Below are 19,532 nucleotides of genomic sequence, written 5' to 3'. Positions count from 1 at the left end.
AGGGCAACGGCAGGATGGCGAGTGTGTGAGAAGCTAACCTGACTCAGGGAGTCAGAGCCTGCCTGGGGTTAGCAGGGCTCCTGTGTGTGGCCGGGTGGCCCCGTGTGGAGCATCAGAACACACACAGGGCCCGGGCTTCCCTGAAGGTGGTGGCAACAGCCGTGAGGGGAGAAGGGTCACACAGAGGGTCCTGGTTAAGGATGACAGAAAAGTAGAGGGGCCCTGTGTGTTGGATTGTAATTGATAGTACTAGGGTGAACTCAGTTTCCAGTTGATGATGCATGCACGTAGAAATAGACGTGGCTGGGGCGCCTGGGGGGCTCTGTCGGTGAAGCGTCCGACTTGGGCTCAGGTCATGATCTTGTGGTTTGTGGGTTCGAGCCCCACGTCAGGCTCTGTGCTGACAACTCGGAGCCTGGAGCCTGCTTCGGGTTCTGTGTCTCCCTCTCTCTCTGCTCCTTCCCCACTCGCGCTCGGTCTCTCTGTCAAAAATGAATAAACACTAAAATTTTAGAAATAGTGTGGCTGAAACGTGGAATGTGTGCATGCGTGTACATATTTTTTTTTTTTAAGTTGATTTCAGAGAGAGAGAATGATCAGGGGAGGGGCAGGGAGAGAGGGAGAGAGAATCCCAAGCAGGCTCCACACTATCAGCACAGAGCCCAACCTGGGGCTCAAACTCACAAACTGTGAGATCATGACCTGAGCCAAAATCAAGAGTCAGACACTTAACTGACAGAGCCCCCCAGGCGTCCCACATGTTCATATTGTTTAGCTCTGTGTGCTGAGCAGGCCCGCAGGCGGCAGCATGCCCATAGCCACGAGCACACCCAGCACCCAGACTTGGTTCCTAAATGCTGTTCTTCACCCATGAAAACCCCAGGCTCCATGGGTCTAATCGTGAGGAAACAGACACATTCTGCAAGCTAAGCGCCTGTACTCCGCAGAAATGAAGGGCGTCAGAGTCCAGCAAAGACTTTGGAGCTTGCTCTAGAGTGAGTGAGAGACAGGACAGTGGGTACAGCGTGTGGTTCTGATGCTGTGGCGTGGTTTGCCGTGAGCAGCACTGAGGTCACCAGGGAAGCTCCAGTGAGGTCTGAGGGATAGCGGCGACTGGTCACGTATCAGTCGTCATCTGATCTGGGGGAATCTAGAGGTTGTCCTTGTCGAAACATATGCTAAATTATTTGGCGTATCGGGCGGTGTGTATGCAGCATATTCTCAGACGGTTCAAAAAAAAATATTCTTTGTATTTTTATTTAAGTTTGAGATTGCTTCAAAATAAAAGATAAAGTCTTTTCCAAAAAAATTTTTAAATTGAAACTAAATTGCCCGACTGTGTGGCATGCTGCTGAGCAGTCCGAGACAAAACTCACGAAGAGGCCATCGGAGACCTTTGCTGGAACAACTTTCCATGGATAGTGGAGGCCAGAGGGATACGGGTGGAAACTGAGACACGCAGCGGCCACCGCAGTCCACTTTTCAGAGTGTTGGCTGTGAAGGGGGACGAAAGGGCCTTGGAAGCGGGGGGGCTGCAGGGAAGGGTCTGGACACAGTGACATGTGCTTGGAAAATCGGGAAGCCGCAGCCCAGGTAGGGCAAGTTTTGGAGAAGTTCTGTCTTCAGATATTTGAACATCTTGCAGAGTCAAAGAGATGCTTCGTGTTAACTTTTAGAGGAAAGAGGCAGAGCCAGAGTTCACAGAGCAGGCGGCTCTGACCGGACGTTGGAAGACACGCTGAGCTATCCAGCAGCTGGACGCTTGTGACTCCTGCGAGAAGCGAGCCCCCTGGGGTGAAACTTGGCAAGCAGATACGGCGCGGTCGGCGTCCTGCCCGACTCCTGGATGTGACTTCCCCGGTGATTGGGGGTTGGGGGCTGGGGGCTGGGGCCCCGTGGATCTGCGGCTCTCACCACGCTCTTGGGCCCACGGTCACGTGATGTTGTTCAAGTAGGAAGTTCCCAGCCCTTTCTGAAACCTTGGATGTGAGAGAAGTGACCGGTTCTTGGGGCTCCACGTCTGCTTTAACCGCCACGTGTGGGAATCGAGGAGAGGACAGTGGCATTCTCTGTTGCTTCCTGCCCTCATCACAGGGCTAGACAGTTTCACATTTGCAGTGACCAGGATATCCCGGTTCCATAAACATTATTCTGAACTGGGGAAGGTCTGATTGCCCACCTGCACACAGGCCATTGGCCGGGAGATGGCCTGTTACAGTGTGGAGATGGGCACCCGGCACCCCCATTCTTCGTGCCTTGAGGGGCCGTTTGTGCGTTGGTGATGACAGCAGCTTGGGGCACAGAGGGTTGGTCGTGGGGATTATCCTTTATTGTTTTCCTACTTCTTGGAGCCTGGTTTCTTTTTAGACACAGCATATTTGGAAGTGAGGAGAAGGTAAGAATAGTAGCAAGGTAGGGTCCCCATGAGTTTATATTGAGGGAATGTAGAAAACTGACATTTTTTTATTATGTATTTAGACAAATATGTTGGCAGAGCAGTGAAAACAAATGAGTTATTAGCAGGTGAGTGGGAAGGCCCTTGTGGCAAATAAATTAGAACTGTGGGCCAACAAGGAGCTTATGATAGTGGTGTTTTCTCTGTGGCCACCAGGAAAAAACGCTCTTTACCTCTTAAGTGTCTGCTGACAGCATGGCCCTTCACAAATTACTCTGACTGTAAAAAATTCTGTTTTATATATAACGTAAAATAGGAATTAAAAGTCTTTTTGCTTCTGTTTATCTAAAGAGAAGTCTTCTATTTTTTTTTCCTATTGGGGATTTAAATATTAAAATGTTATTTCTAGCCATCTATAATTCATCCCAATTATAAGTTATAATAATTTAATAGAAATAAATTCATAAATATAAATTATAAATTAAATTTTTTAGTGGATTTTTAGGTTGTACAAATATGCTTTCTTAATGAACACAAAAGAAGAGATCGGTTTGGTACAAGTATAGTATCTTCTCTTCCAAGACTTTGAAAACAGTTTCTTTTGAATTGTTGCATGATTGATTTCCAGTGACTTTCTGTGAACAAAAACGTGGTTTTCGCAGGCCACAAATTAAGGAGATGTGAGATTTCTGAGGTCAGGGAGGCGGAAACAAAGCATCTCTGAGATGGCTTTCCTCGATCCTATTTTAATGTCGTGTTTCTCTCTGACCTGAGAAAAAAACCTGTGTTGAGTTTTTAAAAATATCTCCCCTTCCAGTGTCTTCACACGTGGTTGTTGAAACGGGTGAAGACTCAACCAAATGGAAGTCTGAGCTTCGGTGGTGAAATCTGCTCACCGGCCACCTTACCCCTGGGGGTTTGCTGAAGGAGAAACGTGGAAATCAAAAGGTCCTGGGCCTGAAGTGTTTCTGTCTTGTTTGTAAATAAAGTCGGGGGTGGTGGCCTGAATGTCCGGCAGTGAAGACACGAGTGGGTCAGTGGCGATGCACCTGTGTGTGCATCCCTGAGTGGGCGCCTGGGCGGGTGTGTAGGAGGGCAGGAAAGGGCTCGTGGTGTGCTTCCAGACTCACCCAAGGCCCCATGCAGACAGCGGGAGGGGGGCTGTGAGGTCTCAGGGGACAGGCGGCTGAGGGGTCGTGTAGTCTCGGTGGGCGGGAGGGGGGCAATGTGGTCTTGGGGGGCAGGTGAGAGTGTGGTCTTGGGGGCAGGCGGGAGGGGTGCCCTGGGGCCTCGGGGGACAGGCAGGAGAGGGGTCGTGCAGTCTCAGTGGATGGGCGGGAGGGGGCTGTGTGGTCTCAGGCAGGACTGAGGCACGCTCCCTACCAGAAAGCCGTTTGGCACAGGTAAAACCAAGTTTTCAAACGTGGATCTGGTCGCGATTTGGGCATTTTGCCAGCGGGTGGTTTTGGAGGCTGAGCCTGCCAGGCAGTGGTGCTGTGCTAGGGGAGTGGGGGTGTCCAGGCAGGCCCCTGGGTGGACCCCAGCACCTCAGGTGTCCTGGGTGAGCCTGAGGACGCGCTCGGAGGAGGGCCTGCACTCAGGGTTCCCCGGGCGTCCGCTCGGTGCTGACTCGTTCAGGTGAGGTCGGCCCACTTCTGTGGATTTCACAGCAGAGATGGTTCTTGAGAGAACACGTGAGCCGTCCCTTCCTTCCTCAGCTTCGTCCAGACAGGTACTGCCCTCAGCAAAGCCATTTTCATTTTTGGAAGTGTTGAGAGCAACGTCACTTGCACCCTCGTCTGGGGATGTCCTTAGCGCCGTAGACGTGAGGCGTCCCCTACTCCCCTACTTGAGGCTAGAGACTTCCCAGCTGCTGCTCATGTGCCTTTCCAGTCCAGTGGAACTGGCCTGCTGGGTCTCCCCACCCCCAGCTGCGGGAACCTGAACCCTGGCTCCCGCCTGTCCGCTCCTGTCCACTCGCACCGCTGCTGTCCCAGTAGGCCCCTGGTTCTCAGCTCCCCACCCCGTGAACCACCGCCTGGAGGCTGGCTCAGACCCCCAGCCCCGAAGAGCAGAGGCTGTCCGCCCAGCCGAGTTAGAAGCCCTCAGACTCCAGCTCACCCCTGGTGCAGCCCCTTGGACTCTGAGCCCTCCTGTAGAGCTCTGTGGAACTGTGCTTTCTGGTCACTCACAGTAAGACGTTCTGGGGGCCTCGGTGGCTCGGTTGGTTGAGCACCTGACTCTTGATCTCAGCTCGGGTCTTGATCTTGGGTTCGTGAGTTCAGACCCTGCGTCAGGCTCTGCGCTGGTTGTGAAGCCTACTTAAAAAAAAAAAAAAAAATTTCTTTTCCATCACTGTATATGAAATGACAAGGTCCTGGCACTATACGCAGAGTAGGAATTTGGGTGCCAGCTTAAGCTTTTCTGTCTCTCTTACTGGACAAAGTCTGTTGGGTTGGGGAGTTAGGCGTGCACTGTAGAAGGAGCTTGCTGACAGCATGGCTGATCATAGAAATAGAACAAACACACAAGAGCTCGTTTCTCTGTGCACGCGGCTGAAACACCACCTGGAGAGACAGAGAGACGCAGAGAGACGGGGCAGGCGCAGCCCACATCCCCGAGGGAGGAGGCGGACATCAGTGCTGGATTGTCTGTTCTCAGCTTGAAGCCTCCTCCTCACCCAGCTCCTGACAAGCATGTGGTACTTAGTGAATTTTTGCTGCACGCCTCCACCAGGACATTCCTGAAGCATTGTCCTCCCCCCCCCCCCGCCCCCCCGCAGTCAGTGACAAAAGGCACAGAATTGCATCTGTGAGTTTCTGAGAGGCCTGGCTGTTGTCTCAGCCCAATAAAGGCATGACCAGGGATTGCATTGTCACGTCCTGAAAATAAAAATACGAAAGTAAAGGTCTTCTGATTAAGACATCAGCGCTACACACGTCTTTATGTGTTCTGTCCCAGTATTTTTTAAAAAGTTCGATCGAGAAAATTACAGGGGGCTTTGGTTTTGAAGAACTGAATGGTGTTTTTATAACGTCACGAGCTGTACTGCGAATCCTTCATTATGGTTCACTTCTCTGCCCTGTGCACAGAGGGGTGGAAACGGAAGGGTTTTCAGAACGTTCAGAGAATAGATATGAGAAGAACAGCAGAATTTAAACCTTTTAAAGTGTATATAAAAGGCAGGGTTTGTGTCATAAACACATTTTTCTGAATTCATCACAATGTGTTGTTAGATGTAATTCTTTGATCTGTCAGGACTTCCAGCTGAGTCGGAGAAAAAAGAGACTCGTTACAACTTGGGTATATAATCTACTGAAAATACACGTTCCTCTTCCCCCTGCTCCAACAATCCCTCCAAACTGCAGTCCATTCATGTGGGATTTCGAGGATGCAGCTCTGAGTGGGAATCAGTAGTTTCTTTGTTCGTCACCATGGCAACAAGCCCGCCTATCCTGAGCGGCTGGTGGATCTCGCAGGCTGATCGCAGGCTGGTGCTCTGGGCTCAGTGAGTGAGTTGGTGGCGGAGCAGGCTGGCGCTGCCATCCCCGGCCATGCAGGACCTGCCCCGGCGGGGCTCTGCCCTGCCCTTCCTCAGCGCCTTCCTGCAGGGCCGCCGGCACTCGGCCTCGGACCCTGTCCTGCAGCTGCAGCAGGGCCGCCGGGGCTCCGCCGCCCAGACGCTGTCCTCGTCCTCTCTGCAGGTGATGGTGGCCGTGGCCTCCGTCCGCCGCGCCGACAGGGACTCCGCGTGCCTCCAGAGAAAAAGTAAAGCTCTTTTCCTTCTTTCAGATTGCCACAGCTTTGAGTATGAACTGAGACTGCAGGTGGCATGCTGTGTTGAGACCGTCTAGGTTTTGACAGTTAATTCTGCGTTCCGCTTTTTACCGTCTGTTGCACTCAGGGCTTCAGTGGACACGGAATAGGAGATAAAGTGATCGGATGTTTTGTGCTTTTTCACGAAAACATAATTGTTGAAAAAACCCATGCCCTTGTAAAAGATCTGCTTTTACGGTTTCTTCTTCTTCGCCACCAGTGTGACACGTGGAGGTGATCATGTGCGAGCGCCTCTTCTGTGTCGGGGGGTCCTGCTCTTAGAGCACAAGGCAGCGGTTTCACTGTGGCAGAATGGGGGGGTGCGGCAGGGCCGTCGTCTCCGATCCTGGAGGGCGTTCTCACGGTACCCTTCCATCTGGAGACTGGGTTTTGAATCTCCCCTTCCGTGTACGTTCTAGGAAACCCAGGGCGTCCAACGCCAAAGTACACAAAGGTCGGAGAGCGGCTGCGACATGTGATTCCTGGACACGTGGCCTGCTCCGTGGCGTGTGGCGGCAGAGCTTGCAAGTACGAAAACCCGGCGCGCTGGAGCGAGCAGGAGCAAGCCATTAAGGGGGTCTACTCGTCCTGGTGAGTGGTCCTGGGCACCCGCGCTGGGCGGTGGGGCTGAGCAGCCTGCGGGCCTGGCAGCTCCAGGAGCGGTGTGAAACCTCGTTTCCTCGTCGGTGAGATGGAAATAATAAAACCGCCCCACAGCGGTTTTTTTAAGCAAGTGAAATGACGTGTGTAAAGCATCTTAAAGAAGCGGTGACCGGGGAGGTCTTACATGTCAGAAGTTACTGGAAACAATGGATGCGGCTCGAAGTTTGAGAAGTTACGAGGTGCGTGTGTGGTTTCCTGGTCTGACGCAGGTACCGTTGGCCTCCTGTTTGCTCCTGTCTGCCGCGTGAAAGGGCGCGCGTGGGTGCACACGCTGCCCATCTGCCTCAGTGGGGAGCCGTGCGCCACGTAGGCCCAGGATGGCGTAAGGCACACGCCTCGTGCGTAGTACGGATGCGGCTCGCTCAGCATTCGGTCATACCGCTTTCTGTTCTTAGCAGTAAACTGTCAGGGATGCCTGTTTCGATGGAGTGATACCTCTGAAAACGTCCGGTAATCGAGCCACATCATGTCTGAAACCCACTAAGAGTTCACCGTTTAAAGAACTCTAGCAGTGAGTCATTTCTTGCAGCGGGAATCCCGCTTCCAGGTCAGACGTTTGTCGACCCGCTTACCCGACCGCACCCCGCGCTCTTGCGTCCTGGGCTTGCTGGTATGCGTGTGGTGGTGGAGTCGGGTCGGCTGTCCCCACTGTTCCCCACAGATCGCATTCCAGCCTGAGGAGTGTTGTGAGAAAGCAAACAATGTTCCTGAGATGTGGTCGGACCCTAAATTTCTAATAATGCAGCTCGAGGCCACATTAATATTTTTGTTTCACTGTTGACTAAGCCGTCTGAGTCTTTCACCTCTGATGCTTTCATGGTCCTTCTGTCCTCGCCTTGGTCTAACTACTGCTGAATTTGGGGGGTCCCCGTTAAATGTCAGGACTTGCCCTGGGGGAGAGTGGCGGTATCCTTCTGGACCCTGATCAGCTCAGCCGACGTCTCTGTTACTGCTCAGGTTCACGTGGCCCACAGCCCCCGATGGACTGCCCGGTGTTTCTCACTAGAGCTCTAAGCAGGATCCGCTGTCTGTCGGGCCTCTGTCCATTCGTACATTCCATAAAAATCCATTCGCCTACAGGCCAGGCGCTCTGCTTGACACTGTCACATTATAATGTCATCTTCATGAAGCGCTGGAAAAGTAGACATTGTTAATGTCCTTTTAGTGATGAGAGGATTGAGTCCGGAGCAACTAAGTAATCTACTACTTAGCTAGAAAGCAGAAAAGCCAGCGTTTGAAACCAGACCCGGCTGACCCCAAAGCCCAGATGTTTCGCTAAATCACAATAAGTCGGCATTTATTCATAACCACTCGCCAGGATTTGTGCTAAAGACTTTACACCCACACCTTGTCGAATTGCCGTGCCAACCCCACGAGGCAGGCGTTATCCCTGCCTCACACAACGGGTGACTGGGGGGCAGAATTGCCTTTGATGCCCGATGAGGTGGCTCTGTCACGTCTGCTAGAATCTCATGAGAGTCCTTGAAAACACTGTGCTGCAGTCCACAAATACTTTACGTCCTGGAATTTTTTCCAGGCTTTCAGGGTCTCTTAGAGCCCTAATTGTGATGCAAAATTGAAGCCAGAGCTGTATGAGAAAATTGTGCTACAACTGTTGGAATCGTAGAAAAAACAGGGACTTGATAACTCGTTCTCTCAGTACTTAGAGCTAGAACGTTCCAGGTTTTGTGCATCTCACCAGCCCCGTCCTCCCACCTCAGGGTCACTGACAACATCTTGGCCATGGCTCGCCCGTCCACTGAGCTCCTCGAGAAGTACTGCATCATCGAGCAGTTCCGAAGGTAAATGCTGCACGCTGACACACTTCGATAAGCCAGCTCGCGTCTTCTTGTCTGTCACTTTTGACTTCAAATAGTCAAAGAGTAGGCAGTGAAGGGCTTCTTTCAAGTAGGAAGTTAAGGTTTTGAGAGTTATTAGTAATGTTTATTAATGCCAAAAGATGGTTGATTTTTTTTTAAAACTCTAGCTCTCAATATGGTAACTTCTTTCTTCTCTCCGGTAAGCCATGGCATAAAAACAATCATCAACCTGCAGCGCCCTGGGGAGCATGCCAGCTGCGGGAACCCCCTGGAACAAGAAAGTGGCTTCACGTATCTTCCTGAAGCTTTCATGGAGGCCGGCAGTAAGTCCCCCACTTCCCCTCCGTGAGTTACCAAGGACAGCACCCAGGCTTTCGCCCACTCCGCTCTTGGGTCAGAGGGTGATGGAATGAACGAACGCTTACTGTAGGCTCCCAAGGGGGGAGATGAGCTGATTGATTCTAGATAATGCGACCATTCTTCTCTGGCGTTGCTATTGAAAGTACAGGATTTCTTTTGTCCCATGCGAGCGATCTTGGGAGGAGCCCTGTAGAAACAAAGCGTGCATGAATTGCCATCATAGTGCGCCAGACCTGTCCTACCCATCCGTCCCATCCCGTGGTACTGCTCTCAGTTCGGACTCAGACCACACGGCTTACTCATGGCAGCGGGACTGGAACACAGCACTCACTCATGCTGTTACTGAAGCCCAACTCTGCCCCTGGGTGGTACTCAGGGGTTCTTTACTGGGCAGTCCCAGGAGCCCAAGTCCGGGAGCCTAGGGATGGGGTCACTCAACACGTGCCATTCTCACCCAGGCTGGAAAGGACCAGCCCAGGCCACTTTGGGGACTTGTTTCTAAGAAGCGTGTGCCTCGCTTTTTTGTCTCCACTAGGTGGAAAATCTGTATGCACCCAGCTTGTGCCACTTGCCAGTCCTTTAAACGCATTTCCACGCTTGAGCAAGATGGCGTGCTGTCCTTCTGTGGCTGAGTAATTTGGGTGAAGGTCGTGGCCTTTATTAATCTGCAGTCCTGTTTCTCCTTAATTGTTTCTGGCTGAGTTTTAGCAGGAAATGTCTCGAGTAATAGAGAATGTGCTTTGTAAGAAATGCAAACAGTGAATTTACCGGAAATATAAAGAACCTATTATTTTAGCCTCCGCATGCGGTGCAGCCAGCCTGCCTCACAGCTGTGCGCTTTTCACGAATCCACGCGCTTCCTTCACACGGCTGCTCACGTACTGTCCTTTATGTTGATTTTTCTTCTCTGTTCTCTGTTTCATTGTCCAGTCTATTTCTACAATTTCGGATGGAAGGATTACGGTGTGGCATCGCTTACCACTGTCTTAGACATGGTGAAGGTGACGACATTTGCCTTACAGGAAGGGAAAGTAGCCATCCATTGTCACGCAGGGCTTGGTCGAACAGGTAAATTCTAGGAAGTGGACTTACTGTCTTAGAGCATATCTAAACCTGGACAGAGCGATGCTTCCTAATACGAGGAGAGAAGAGAAGTAGTTTTCAGAATCCTGTCGGAGTTTTGGATTCAAATGAAAGAACCCACTGAAAGAAATTTGAACTATCTTTGGAAAAGACAGTTTCAGTGACCATTTATTTGTGAGAGTATTTTTGAAAGACCTAGGACTGAAAACTCATCATATTTAGGAAACAGATGGGTTTCCACGGCTCACTAAATGATCCGTCTGGTTTTTCTTCTTCAAAGGAAAAAAAAAAAAAACCCAACACTTTAATAGTTAATGTATTTTAAAAATGGCATTTTCCTTAACCAAAGTAATGAGAATAGAAAGCATTGTTTTATTTGGTGTGCTCTAGGCATTTTACACTTTTGTTTTTTTAAGTCTTGGGCACGTTGAAGGAGGTTAAGTAGTTTGCTACGCTGAGTAAGTGGCAGAGCCAGGATTTAAATTCAGGGCTGGAAGGATTTGGGTGGTGACGGGAGTCTATCTGTGCTTCAAATTCTATGTAAAAATCAATGATTTTACTTAAAAATGCAGCAAATCTCAGTGTAGTGCTGATACTATTACAAAAGCAAATACCGTAAGGTTAGAATTTTAATTGTAGCCTGGTCCAAGCAGACACCTGAGCTGTGCGCCAGCCCCCGGGTCTCCACGTGCCTGGGAGCGTTGGGAGGGCAGGGGCTCTGTCCTGCTTGCTTAACAGACTTGGCGAACCACACGCATGTCTTCTGATTTGCCTTTTATCTTGATATCAGTCAACTGTTATTGTTGGATTAATTGATCAATTATCACCAGTATGTTATTCATTTTAATTTGATATTAATTAATGCAAATGTATAATGTTTTGTAATGTTAAGTTTGTTTTCTTTAATAACAAGTACTTACAGAATAAAGTTATATCTTGGTTTGGAGAAAAGTACTATTAGTATAGACGAAAAGTCCAGAAATAGACTGAATATGAATAATAATCCCCAGGCAAAAAATACCCAGAAAGGAAAAATGCCAGGCTGGGGATGTGGCAACAACTGATGGCAAAGCTGGCAGGGGTGGGAAGGAAGTGTGCAGGGAGGGGTGGTAACGGAGGGATTGTGGTCCAGCCCCTGATCCTCCTGTTCCCCAGCCCCACCGGGACCACCTCAAATCCACGGTCTGCTTTCTGCCCTGAACACCCTTAAAATATCCCATCCAGTCAGTGCACACACCTTGGTGGACCTTCCCCTCACATCTCCCTCATCCCCTCACCACACTCCCCCTCGTCCCCCATCCCCTCGCCACACTCCCCCCCGCCCCCCCACCACACTCCCCCTCGTCCCCCCATCCCCTCGCCACCTCCCCCTCGTCCCCCATCCCCTCACCACACTCCCCCTCGACCCCCATCCCCTCACCACACTCCCCCCCATCCCCCCCACCACACTCCCCCTCGTCCCCCCACCACACTCCCCCTCTTCCCCCATCCCCCCACCACACTCCCCCTCGTCCCCCATCCCCTCGCCACACTCCCCCCCGTCCCCCCACCACACTCCCCCTCGTCCCCCATCCCCTCGCCACCTCCCCCTCGTCCCCCCACCACACTCCCCCTCGTCCCCCATCCCCTCGCCACACTCCCCCCCGTCCCCCCACCACACTCCCCCTCGTCCCCCCACCACACTCCCCCTCTTCCCCCATCCCCCCGCCACACTCCCCCTCGTCCCCCATCCCCTCGCCACCTCCCCCTCGTCCCCCCACCACACTCCCCCTCGTCCCCCATCCCCTCGCCACACTCCCCCTCGTCCCCCATCCCCTCGCCACCTCCCCCTCGTCCCCCCACCACACTCCCCCTCGTCCCCCATCCCCTCGCCACACTCCCCCTCGTCCCCCATCCCCTCGCCACCTCCCCCTCGTCCCCCATCCCCTCGCCACACTCCCCCCCATCCCCCCACCACACTCCCCCTCGTCCCCCCATCCCCCCACCACTCTCCCCCTCGTCCCCCATCCCCTCGCCACCTCCCCCTCGTCCCCCATCCCCTCGCCACACTCCCCCCCATCCCCCCACCACACTCCCCCTCGTCCCCCCATCCCCTCACCACACTCCCCCTCGTCCCCCCATCCCCCCACCACACTCCCCCTCGTCCCCCCACCACACTCCCCCTCTTCCCCCATCCCCCCACCACTCTCCCCCTCGTCCCCCATCCCCTCGCCACCTCCCCCTCGCCCCCCCCATCCCTTGCCACGCTCTCTTGGTCCCCCTCACCCCCTCTCACTCCTGCGTCCACCCCCATCACCCACACTGTCCTTCTCTGGGCAGAGAGATGACTGGATTCTCAGGGGAAGACGTGACACACAGACAGGGAATAAACACTCGTACAAGAAGTCAGTAAGTTAGAGTGGCCCTTAAAAGGATTCTTAGTATGCTTTCCTAACACGTACTCAGATTTTAAGTCTCCAAGAGTGGTAACTGAACGATCACCTTCTTCATACTGATCTTCTCTTTACCTCTAGGCGTCTTGATAGCATGTTACTTGGTTTTCGCCACGAGAATGACTGCTGACCAAGCGATTATATTTGTTCGGGCGAAGCGACCCAATTCCATACAAACTCGAGGACAGCTCCTCTGTGTAAGGGAATTTACCCAGTTCCTCATCCCTCTCCGCAATATATTCTCTTGCTGTGACCCCAAGGCACACGCCGTTACTTTAGCACAGTATCTGATTCGCCAGCGGCATCTGCTTCACGGTTATGAGGCCCGCCTTCTGAAACACGTGCCCAAAATCATCCACCTCGTTTGCAAACTGTTGCTGGATTTAGCTGAGAACAGGCCAGTGGCGACAGAAGAGGTGGCAGAGGGGCCCCGCCTGTGTGCGGAAATCGAAAAGACTGTTTCTGAGGTGATCAGCATGCAGCTGGACAAAGAGTTACTGAGGCAGGGCAGTGACGCCTCAGACTCCTTGCCGCCCGCTGCCGTGGCCGTGGATTTTGAGAATCAGGATGTGATTCTTTCCAGCGAACAGCAGATTGACCCTCTTTGGAAGAGGCGGAATGTTGAGTGCCTTCAGCCCCTGACGCCTCTGAAGAGGCGATTCAGCTACAGCGACTCTGACTTAAAGAGGGCTGAGTCACTTCTGGGGCAGGGGGCAGCTCCGTGGGCGGGGCCTGCCGCAGCCTTGCTTGGCCATAACCCCAGACAGCAGAAGCCCATAAGCCACTGTCACGCCCCCCAGTCTCCACAGCTTGATCTGAGTACGGAGACGCTGGTCCGAAATACATTCTCTTTCTGGAGTCAAGCTAAATTTGGAGGCCTGGAAGGACTCGGGGATGAGGGGTCACCGGGTTTCCATAGGGAGACCGCTGCGAAGGAAGTACAGCGGAGTAGAACCTTCTCCTCGGGGGTTTCAGGTCCCTACGACCCTGGGGATCCAGTGAGACCCAGCTTTGCGGATGTCCCTCGGGAACCGGACCGTTGTCCCCAGCAAGCGCCCCGTCTGTGTGGAGCTCCCGCCGCTCACTGCTCTGAGACTCCCCGCAGCCCCGGGGACCGTGACTCGCTCTGCAAAGTACCCTCCTCGGTTGGACCCACAGCCCAGGAAGGCGAAGACCTGCCTGAGGTCGCTGCGCACGCTGCTTCGCAGGCCGAACCGAGTGCCGAAGCCAGGAGAGTGCTGGCGGCCAAAGCCCTGGCAGATCTCAGTGAGCCTGCAGAAGAGGAGGGAGTGAAGAGGAAGGTAGAGATGTGGCAGGTACTTCTACTTCACTTCACTAACGTGTGGAAGCACTTCGGTCGGGGCCGAAACAGCGTCTTACCAAATTTAAGTGCGACAGGAATCTGAAGACCTGTTTGCGTCACGCTTAACTTTGGAACTCGAGGTTTCTCGGTGTCTGTGTGAAAGAACGGGCTCAGCGCCTAGTACTTAGGGTGCTTGAGTGAGCAGGGCGTGGGTGCTCGTTGACGGGTCGGGCGGGGGGCTTCCTTCTGGCTGGGCCCGTGAGACCTGGCCTGGGGGCCGCTCTGAGCATCTCTAACCTGAACTCAGGTCAGGGAGCTGCACCTGGGAAACCACGGAGAGAGGTTCTTTCCCCGAGTCGTGGGCCCAAGTGCTGAGTGAGGTGGGGGGGGGGGGGGGGGGGGGGGGGGGGGGGTAGTTCCACAGAGCAGACGGGAGCAGCCGTGGAGTGCCTTTGTGCTGTCCCTTTTCCTTGACCTTGGGTCTTTGGGGTCCATTTCCTGGCTTTTAAGTTGGAGTGTGAAATTTTAACCCCTTTCTGTGGTGCGCTTTCATTAGAAACACAGTCTTAAATCAGCTGTACTCTTCACCCGGCATGAGCAGCTAGTGTAGACAAAAGGCAGGCCTTCCCACGTAGTTACCGGAAGCTAGTAGACCGCCCACGTGTGGAGCTGACAGGCCCGGCTCCGTGGGATCTAGACTCCTTAGCCCATAATGTCCCACAAATCATTCGCGTAGCTGCTTCTGTGTATTCTAAGTTAATAAGCAAGGCACATGCACTTTCCAGGAGGGTCGGAACCTTCCAGGTGCAGAGGTGGGAACTGAGGCAAGGAACCTCGCACCCGCTTACGGCCGTGTCACCGCAGAGCAAGTGCTCGTTGTCATCAGAGCCACGGGTGTTTGCCGAGTGAATACCTAACACACACGGATTTCCCACAACATGAAGTCTTTTCTTTCCGCTCCAAACTGAACAAGCCTTTCGCTCAGTCTGTGGGCCCCTCCTTTACGTGGCCGTGGGCCACAGAGCTCGTGGCGGGACCCCTCGTGGGCCAGCCCTGTGCGGCTGGACTGTCATGTGAAAGCATTTCCTAGAGGTGAACACAGCCCCTTGGTTTAGATAGGCTTGCCCTCTGTTTCCTTTTCTGGATTTCATCATGGGCCTTTGAGCAATAAGACCAGTTAGTTGAATTCTGTGATTTGGACCCCACAGTGCTGCCTGTTCCCTCTCATCTGCTGTTACGTCACCTGCTCTCGCAGGAACCCGTAAGGCAGGGGATACCCCACAGATTCTTTGTTAACTTAACAGTCCTCGTGAGTTAAGCATCACAGACCGGGAAATCAAGGGTCACAGGGGTCGGGTCATGTGGCCGAACACAGCTGCGCGGGTGCAGCTCAGAGAACTGCATTCTGTCGTGTCAGAGAACGTGACAACGTGACGGCATTTTACTGGGCGAGCCTTTGGTTCGTGCCGTCCCGCCCAGCCTCTGGTCACACTGCACACCAGATCTGCCATGCGCGGGATCGGTGGGGAACGGGGCCCCCACAGCCGAACTTCATGGCCTCTTTATGAGATAACGAAGAGGGACCTGGAGCCGGGGGACCCGGCAGCAGCGCGGCAGGAGCCTCACGTCTGGGGTCCAGCCAAACGCGGGGAATGCTGTGTGCCCCCTTCTCACTTCGGGCCTCTGAGCGAGGGCCCCCTCCCCTGGGCTGCACGTGTGCCCTTTGGGCCTCCAAGGACGGTGAATGAATGCATGTGGCAATTATTATGCATATTACTGTAGCACGCACGCACCGCACCGTATTGACTGAAACCTAGGTCTGAACCCCATCAGAAGTTAAAACTCTTCTTTTCCCTGCTCTCTGTGGGGTCAGCATTTAAAGCCGCCTGCAGGCGTTTGGGGTGTGGGCAAGACTTCGGGTCACTCCCCCCATCGGATCTCAGGACGCGGGCTTGTCCCGTGCTCACATGGGACTCCGGAAGGGAATTGGAAAGAAGTGCATTTGCCCCGCGTGTGGCCTTCTAAGCTCTTTGCGGGGGCCGTCCTGGGGGGTTTAGTCGGAGCTCTTCTCACCCAGGGTAACGCAGATGTGCTCTCAGTCACGCTTTTTCCTCTGCCGTTCCGCTTCATTGCGGTGAGTATTTCTGCTTTGTTCCAAGCACCCTGAAAAGGGAGGCTCCCTCTCCCTCTTCCTGAACAGCTTCTGTGGTTTCAGGGTGGGGTGCAGAGCTTAGCGCTGAGGCCAACCCTCCCTCTGTGGTTGGGGAGGGGGGGTGGTTCTTGAGCAGACCTTAAGCTAAATCGGCCCAACATGCAGGGCCCCCAGCTTCACAGACCGAAACTGAGGCTCAGAGAGGCTCAGTGTCTCAGCCCAGTGTGCCACCTGCTGGTGGGGGCCCTGGGAAGGTCCTGGTCCACAGCCTGGAGCCCGGGACTGTCACTCGTGGACAGCCTGAGGGCCTTCAAACCTCAGTGGTGCTGCCTCTCTGTCCCTCCCTCTCCCCCTCCCCTTTCCCTTCTCACCCCTGCTCCTCCTCATTTCCCTCTCCTTCCCCTCCCCTCCCCTCCCTCTCCCCCTCTCCCTTCTCACCCCTCCCTATTCCTTTTCTCCCTCGCCATCCCCTCCCCTCCCTTTCCTCCTCACCTCTCCCTCCTCACCTCTCCCTCTCCCTTTACCCCCTCCCTCCTCCTCTTCCTCACCCCTCCGCTCCAACTCCCCCTTTTCTCCCTCCTCTCCTCTTCCCCCTGTCCCTCCCCTCCTCTCACTCTCCTACCTACCCCTTTCCCCTCCCCTCTGTCCCTCTTCCTTCTCTTCCCCTCTCTACTCCTCCCCCTCCTCTTCCCCTCCCCTTCCCCTCCCCTTCTCCCTCTCCCCTCCCCTTCTCCCTCTCCCCTCCCCCTTCTCCCTCTCCCCTCCCCTTTCTCCCTCTCCCTCTCCCTCTCCCTCTCCCTCTCCCTCTCCCTCTCATTCTTCCTCTCCTTCTCCCTCTCTTTCTCTCCTTCCTCTCCCTCTTTCTCTTCCTCTTTCTTCTCTTCCTTTTAGAAAGAACTGAATTCCCGAGACGGAGCTTGGGAAAGAATATGTGGCGAAAGGGACCCTTCCATCCTGTGCAGTTTAATGTGGTCTTGGGTGGAGCAGCTGAAGGAGCCTGTGATAACCAAGGAGGACGTGGACATGTTGGCTGGCAGCCACACCGAGGCCGCAGAAGCGTTGTTTTTGTTAGAGAAGGTAAGAGGCTGTTGTTGGCCAGTTGATAAGTTAACCAAGGCCCACAAAGTGCTTCGTGCTCAGAACTCTCGCGGAAAAGGGAACTCGTGCCGAATCCCATATCTGGGGCTCATTTAGGTTTTTCCAAGGCGGGAAGAGATGCACACCCAGCCTAACACTTAGAAGATGCAAAACCAGGGGCGCCTGGGTGGCTCAGTCGGTTAGGCGTCCGACTTCGGCTCAGGTCATGATCTCGCAGTCCGTGAGTTTGAGCCCCGCATCGGGCTCTGTGCTGACTGCTCAGAGCCTGGAGCCTGTTTCGGATTCTGTGTCTCCCTCTCTCTCTGACCCTTCCCTGTTCATGCTCTGTCTCTCTCTGTCTCAAAAATAAATAAATGTTAAAAAAAAAAAAAAATTAAAAAAAAGATGCAAAACCAAAACGGGAAAATACCCATGATTCTGGGAACACCACTTTGAACATTTTCAAGTCCTTTCTTTCAAACATTTGTTAAGAAGCTGCAAATCCTTTCAGAAACAACTTCATATTTCATGTTTCAGACACACACACTCGCACGCGACCTTATAGATGAGAACGCCCCGTGTCTGGAGTCCATTTGCCAGGCTGCCCTCTGAGCAGCTGCCTGACAGAGATGAACTTGGAGGGGAGACGGGGGGAGGTCACCCCTGGGGCGTCGGCCAGGCCCTCGCTGGGTCATAACTTCTGTTTTCAGCTTTGCTCGCCTCCACGGCCCAGACAGAGTGCAGCCCCACCTTACAGGGAAGAGGGGCAGCGTGTGTAGAGCAGGACTCGAACTCTGATCTGGCACAAAGCTCGCGCCCATCTGTCACACGGCACCCGCCCCGGGTTCCACGGCCTTCACTGCCATCCCCGCATGCAGGGCACTTATGTTATTTCAAGTTGTTACCCCTCCACACAGCCCTGTAATGTTGAGTTCTGCTTGCGGGTCCTCTGCGTTTCAGATCAGGTCCTTACAGTAGATTTCAGAGGCCACAGCAGGGGCGCCTGTACTGGGCGCAAGTTCTTCCAGTGCTGAGGTGTCTCCTTTGCTTCTCTGAAGTGAACAGCCCCCGGGGGGGTCAAGCCGGACACCCCTGTCCTTCCCCTGAGGTTCCAGCTGGCGCACTGCTGGAGGCCACAGCACTGTCTGTCTGTCCCCCATGCTGGTCCTCCTGTCTATCCCAGTGCTAAGTCAGCATTCGCTAGCTGCACAGAACCAGTTTTGTCCAGAAATAAGCGGATCGTCTCTGTCCACGGCAAGGAAGACATTTGATCTGCAATGACACTTGCGTGCGTATTCAGTTTTACTCTGCATAATAACTCCGCAGCTTGGATTTTATCTCCTGAAAGCTTTTCAGATTACACTAACACCCAACAGTGAATAGAGCCCTTGGTAGGTCGTTCAGTATCAGAGGTTATGAGTACTTGGTCACAACCAGTTCCTGGCTCTGCAGTTGCTTTGAGTTTATTTCTTGAGGCATTTTTCAAACCGCTTGTTTGATTTTGATTTTGATTTTGATTTTGATTTCTGCAAACACAGGGCCAGCACCAGACCATTCTCTGCGTGTTGCACTGCATTGTGAACCTGCAGCCCATCCCTGCAGATGTGGAGGAGGCCATCCTTGCCCGCGCCATTAAAGCCTTCACCAAGGTGGGTCGCACGCTGCAGGGGGCATAATCCAGAGGTCACTCACCTGCTCTGAAATAAAACTTTCAGCTCTGTTTTTCCTTAATGGAAGTGTGTTTGACATTTCTCAAATGTAGTTGTAGACTTTAGCCAAAATATATTAATTTCCCAACAGTGCTATCAGAAAGAGCTGAACTTTTTGAAGAACGTTGGAACAGAGAGCTTTGATAGAGAAACACTTGGATATTGAGAAAATACTTCTAAATCACATGCCTGGTAGGAGTCAGAGAGTCTTTTCTGGTGGAGGAGTTCTACCTTGGGCATAAACAAGTAACCGGCCCCTGAGAATCCAGCATCCGCCATTGATGGCCCGGTCCCCTGTCCTGTTAGCAAATCTAAGCAGAAAGTGAAAGAGGGGTACGGGCACCTGGATGGCTCGGTCGGTTAAGCGACCGACTTCAGCTCAGGCTATGATCTCACGGCTCGTGAGTTCGAGCCCCGCGTCAGGCTCTGTGCTGACAGCTCAGAGCCTGGAGCCTACTTCAGATTCTGTGTCCCTCTCGGTCTGCCCCTCCCTTGCTCGTGCTCTCTCTCTCAAGAATAAACATTAAAAAAAAAACTTTAGGGGCGCCTGGGTGGCTCAGTCGGTTGAGCGTCCAACTTCGGCTCAGGTCATGATCTCACAGTTCGTGGGTTCGAGCCCTGCGTCGGGCTTTGTGCTGACCGCTTGCTCAGAGCCTGGAGCCTGCTTCAGATTCTGTGTCTCCTATTCTCTCTGCCCCTCCCCCGTTCACACTTTGTCTCAC

The 19,532-nt window shown here is 53.4% G+C and overlaps 1 protein-coding gene across 6 annotated transcripts in view; it reads left to right on the top strand.

The window, feature by feature from the left end:
• PTPDC1 (protein tyrosine phosphatase domain containing 1) overlaps nt 1-19,532 on the top strand; it is a 70,548-nt gene that overhangs the window by 43,626 nt on the left and 7,390 nt on the right. For 3 of the 6 annotated variants that reach the window (XM_047829693.1, XM_047829690.1, XM_047829692.1), the window contains exons 3-9: nt 6,631-6,802; nt 8,596-8,676; nt 8,899-9,017; nt 9,985-10,122; nt 12,651-13,885; nt 16,916-17,101; nt 18,640-18,750. In XM_047829693.1, the coding sequence (XP_047685649.1) occupies nt 6,631-6,802; nt 8,596-8,676; nt 8,899-9,017; nt 9,985-10,122; nt 12,651-13,885; nt 16,916-17,101; nt 18,640-18,750 (2,042 nt within the window). Of the gene's footprint in view, nt 1-3,212; nt 3,344-6,630; nt 6,803-6,825; nt 7,386-8,595; nt 8,677-8,898; nt 9,018-9,984; nt 10,123-12,650; nt 13,886-16,915; nt 17,102-18,639; nt 18,751-19,532 lie in introns of those variants that run through there. The other 3 variants (XM_047829695.1, XM_047829696.1, XM_047829694.1) reach the window with 3 other exon arrangements.

The sequence above is a fragment of the Prionailurus viverrinus genome, chromosome D4 (assembly GCF_022837055.1).
Source record: "Prionailurus viverrinus isolate Anna chromosome D4, UM_Priviv_1.0, whole genome shotgun sequence".
In the NCBI taxonomy this organism is placed as follows: Eukaryota; Metazoa; Chordata; class Mammalia; order Carnivora; family Felidae; genus Prionailurus; species Prionailurus viverrinus.
Note: the sequence above shows the minus strand (reverse complement) of the source record. Positions and strands in the feature narration are given on the sequence as shown.